Below are 3548 nucleotides of genomic sequence, written 5' to 3'. Positions count from 1 at the left end.
GTTAAGAAATATTCAGAATGAATGGATATATAATATAGCTTGAATTCATCCACTTGTTTAAAACCCAAAAGATATTCTGCTTCGTCAAGGTGAGCTATATAATTATGATGAATTGTATTCCATAAAGAAGCTAGTCATTAGATTTCACTAATCAAGAAGAATATTCCCATCCTTTTCTTCTCTTTCTCTCGCCTAGTGTCCCTAATTTTGATGCATGAAAGGTGGGCAGTTGCTGAAAGCAAGGCTAAAGTATGAACTAAAACCCTTTGCTTCTCATAGAAAGCAAGCTATTAGTTATACCCTAAATTAAAAATCTTAAATTGAAAAAGTGAAGGGCTTTTTATGTTTATATACCCCTTAAATCAACTTTACTAACAACACTTCCAAAAATAGAACTTCTACTCATCATATCCAACAAAATTGATGATTTGCTGTTTGGCGTATTTTTTTTTTCCTTTCAAAGTTGATTGTTTCAAGGCTGGTTTTGCCGATAGTGGGATTCTGGGATAGTCTGCAAATGCACATGATTTAAAGGGTATATATACAATATATATATACAAACAAAAAAAAAGAAACCCCAAAATTAAAACATCACATTAATAGTGCCATTCATTTCAAAATTCTTCAACATGATTACCTCTCTCTCTCTCTCTCTCTCTCTCTCTCTCTCTTTATTGTCCTAACGAAGCCACCCAGCTTGAGGCCATAACAGGAAATAACGGTTAAAGAGAAGGAATAACGAGTGGGATTTGAATCATGTTATCGTCTTGGTGGCCCCTTTGGATTTTAGAGCGACAAGTTATCGTGAGATTCATGAATTCAGAATGAGTACTTAAATGGTTGGGATCCTATAAAATTCAGTTAGATGTAACTTTTTCAACCATAGCAGTCTACAGCTTGATGTATGCATGATTATGATCCGTGTTTGTGTAAAAAATGAAAAATGATAGTGTTATAAGTGAATTATAACGCTCAATGCCACCCCAAAAGCAATGAGAAAATCCAACCAACAATTAGTTAATTATCCATCACCAATTTTACGTAACAAAACATACATTACAATCCTAGCTAACATCAAAATAAAAAAATATATAAATAAGCCTATATCAGTTGCTAACTCCACACAAACAATATGCATCTATTCTTGTTATTTCAATCCTCTGTAAATTGTATAACAAATCCAAATTTCCACTCTACATCCATCACAAGTATATATATTACCTAAGCAAACGAACCTAATTAATCTTCAGCACTTCCACATATTGTCCAAGTCTATATCTTCCTCCTCGTGCCTCGACGAGATCTCCGTGTTTCGCTCCGTGCTCAGGCCCGTGTCATCGCTGACCATTGACACTTGATTCAGGCTCGAGAAGTTGGTTGAGAGATCGTTGAACCCTGCAAAGTAATTGTTTGCACTTGAGTTATTCATTGGTGCAGTGTTTGTTAGGATTCCTTTGAAGTCGAAGACGTCGCTGTCATCTTTGTAGTTGAAGTTATAAGTAGTTGAATCCATGAGAGGAGGTAGATTTGAGGAGTAATCCACGAGATGAGCGAAGGAGTTCCTTCTCGCAAACTCAGGCATAATTGGGGTCTTTTTGGCTGCGGCGTTCTTGTGGAACACCCTACACACCACCCATTCTTCCTGTAATCACAAAGAGCCTCAGGTTATTCTGAGAATTAAAAGACATGGAAACGGATCTTTGGTATACAAAATATAATGGAAAAATACATTTAAGATGAGTTATATATAGTTGTCCGATAAATGATCCAACGATTGTGGGAAGCAAGCAGTTTTTTTGAAGAAGACAACTTCCATTGTTAGGGCCCGTTTGGTTGGAAAAAAAAAAGTTTTTTTGTCATGTTTTGATAGGCTTTCTGCCCAAAACGCCTCTTTTAAAGGCGTTTTGGGCAGAAAGCCTGCCAAACTGACGTTTTGACAGGCTTTCTGCCCAAGACCCGAGGTCAAAACCTTCACCCAAACGCGCACTTAGTGTTAATATTACACCAAAAAGATATCAAATATTGGATCACTTAGACATTCGTGCATTGGTCCAAAAATTGTATATTTTTTAACGCTCTGATGCCCTTTGAACCAGAGAGTATCTGAATCCAACTTAAATGGCAGAGACAGCTACCCAAAAATCCAGAAATACTTTTTTTTTACAGGAACGAATATCCTAAATTACAAAAGAAAATGAAAAATAAAATAAAATAGAAAACTATTATGCGTTTGCGCTCTTTCATATTTCACTCTTAGCTAATCAAGAGCATCCATTAAATAATGGATAAGTTTGTTTGAAGATGCAAACTTTTTCTTCAAAAAATAGATGTTAATAGAATTATAGAAGAATATTCCAAATTATAAAAAAAAGAAGGAAAAAAAAGAGGGAAGGAAAAAGATAGAAAGCCACATACCTTTGAAGGCTTGGGGAGATTGTTAAAGGGAATTTTGCCCTCAAGCCTATACTCATGCATGACCCAATTACTCTTTTCTCCTCTAGGAGCTCTCCCTCTGTAGAAAACAAGTGTCTTCTTCATTCCAACAAGAACCCCTCTCCCTTTAAAAATCTCCTTATCTTTGCCTGTTGCTTTCCAATACCCAGCTTCTGTAGCTCTATTTGTTCTCGTCCCTGTTGGGTACTTTCTATCCCTTTGCCAGAAAAAATACCACTCTTTCTCTCCCATTTTAGCCTTGCCTATAAAAAAAATAAAAAAAAAAGTAGGGGAAAAAAATTAAAATTAATAATAATAAAGGAGAAATTATATGTACAGTCAACTCATTTTGCTAAATGAGTTACCCACGGGTACAACACTATAGAACAGTGATTAATGAGTCTTGTCATGCTAGTCACATAATCTTTTTTTTATATAGCTTATTTTGCTAAATCAGACGAATGAATAAAAAAAAAAAGGTATTGCGGTTAATTACTTGGGAGATCCCACGGCTCAGACTTGTTGAGATCAACATCTCCAATGGCTACTGAAGAGAAGCTAGGATTGAGGAACTTCGGAGAGAGGTAGTGAGTGATGATCTCTTCATCTGTGGGATGAAATCTAAAGCCCGGAGGCAAGTATAAACGCTCATCCATGGTTTAGAGAGAGAACTAATATTATTGGCTACTTCGAGGAAATAGTTGGAGACCAGAGAGAGAGAGAGAGAGAGAGAGAGAGAGAGAGGTGTGTTGTGGATTTGAGGTGGATTTTTTAGGAAGAAGAGAAGAGCAGAGAGGAGAAAGGGGCACACTTATAGAGAGATTCCTCAAGCCAAGCCTAAGATACGTGAATGTCAAGGCTCTTCACGGAGAAGCTCCTCCGTTTTTTTTTAGAGAGAGAATGATATTGTAGAGAGAGAGAGAATTTTAATTTATTGGAAAAAGTCCTATAGAGGCTTCCCCATCAAAAAATTTAATGTAGACCCAAACCCACGTTCAAGTCTAACTAATATATAATATGAGTTCAATTAGACTATTGTATTAGTGTGATGATTATTATAGTATTAATTGAATCGGACCATTCATTTTGACAATTGCAACTTTCAAGTTAAATCC

At 36.0% G+C, this 3548-nt stretch overlaps 1 protein-coding gene across 1 annotated transcript; it reads right to left on the bottom strand.

Moving 5' to 3' along the window:
- Positions 1119–3245, bottom strand: LOC109843756 (NAC domain-containing protein 79-like). Its single transcript, XM_020412716.1, has 3 exons — positions 2930–3245; positions 2416–2696; positions 1119–1642 (listed from the first exon to the last, which is right to left on the bottom strand). The coding sequence occupies exons 1-3, from the start codon at positions 3087–3089 to the stop codon at positions 1247–1249; spliced, it is 837 nt and encodes a 278-aa protein (XP_020268305.1). The 5' UTR covers positions 3090–3245; the 3' UTR covers positions 1119–1246.

Source organism: Asparagus officinalis, chromosome 5 (genome assembly GCF_001876935.1).
Source record: "Asparagus officinalis chromosome 5, Aspof.V1, whole genome shotgun sequence".
NCBI lineage: Eukaryota > Viridiplantae > Streptophyta > Magnoliopsida > Asparagales > Asparagaceae > Asparagus > Asparagus officinalis.
The sequence above is the reverse complement of the archived record's forward strand: the minus strand, read 5'-3'. Positions and strand labels throughout refer to the sequence as shown.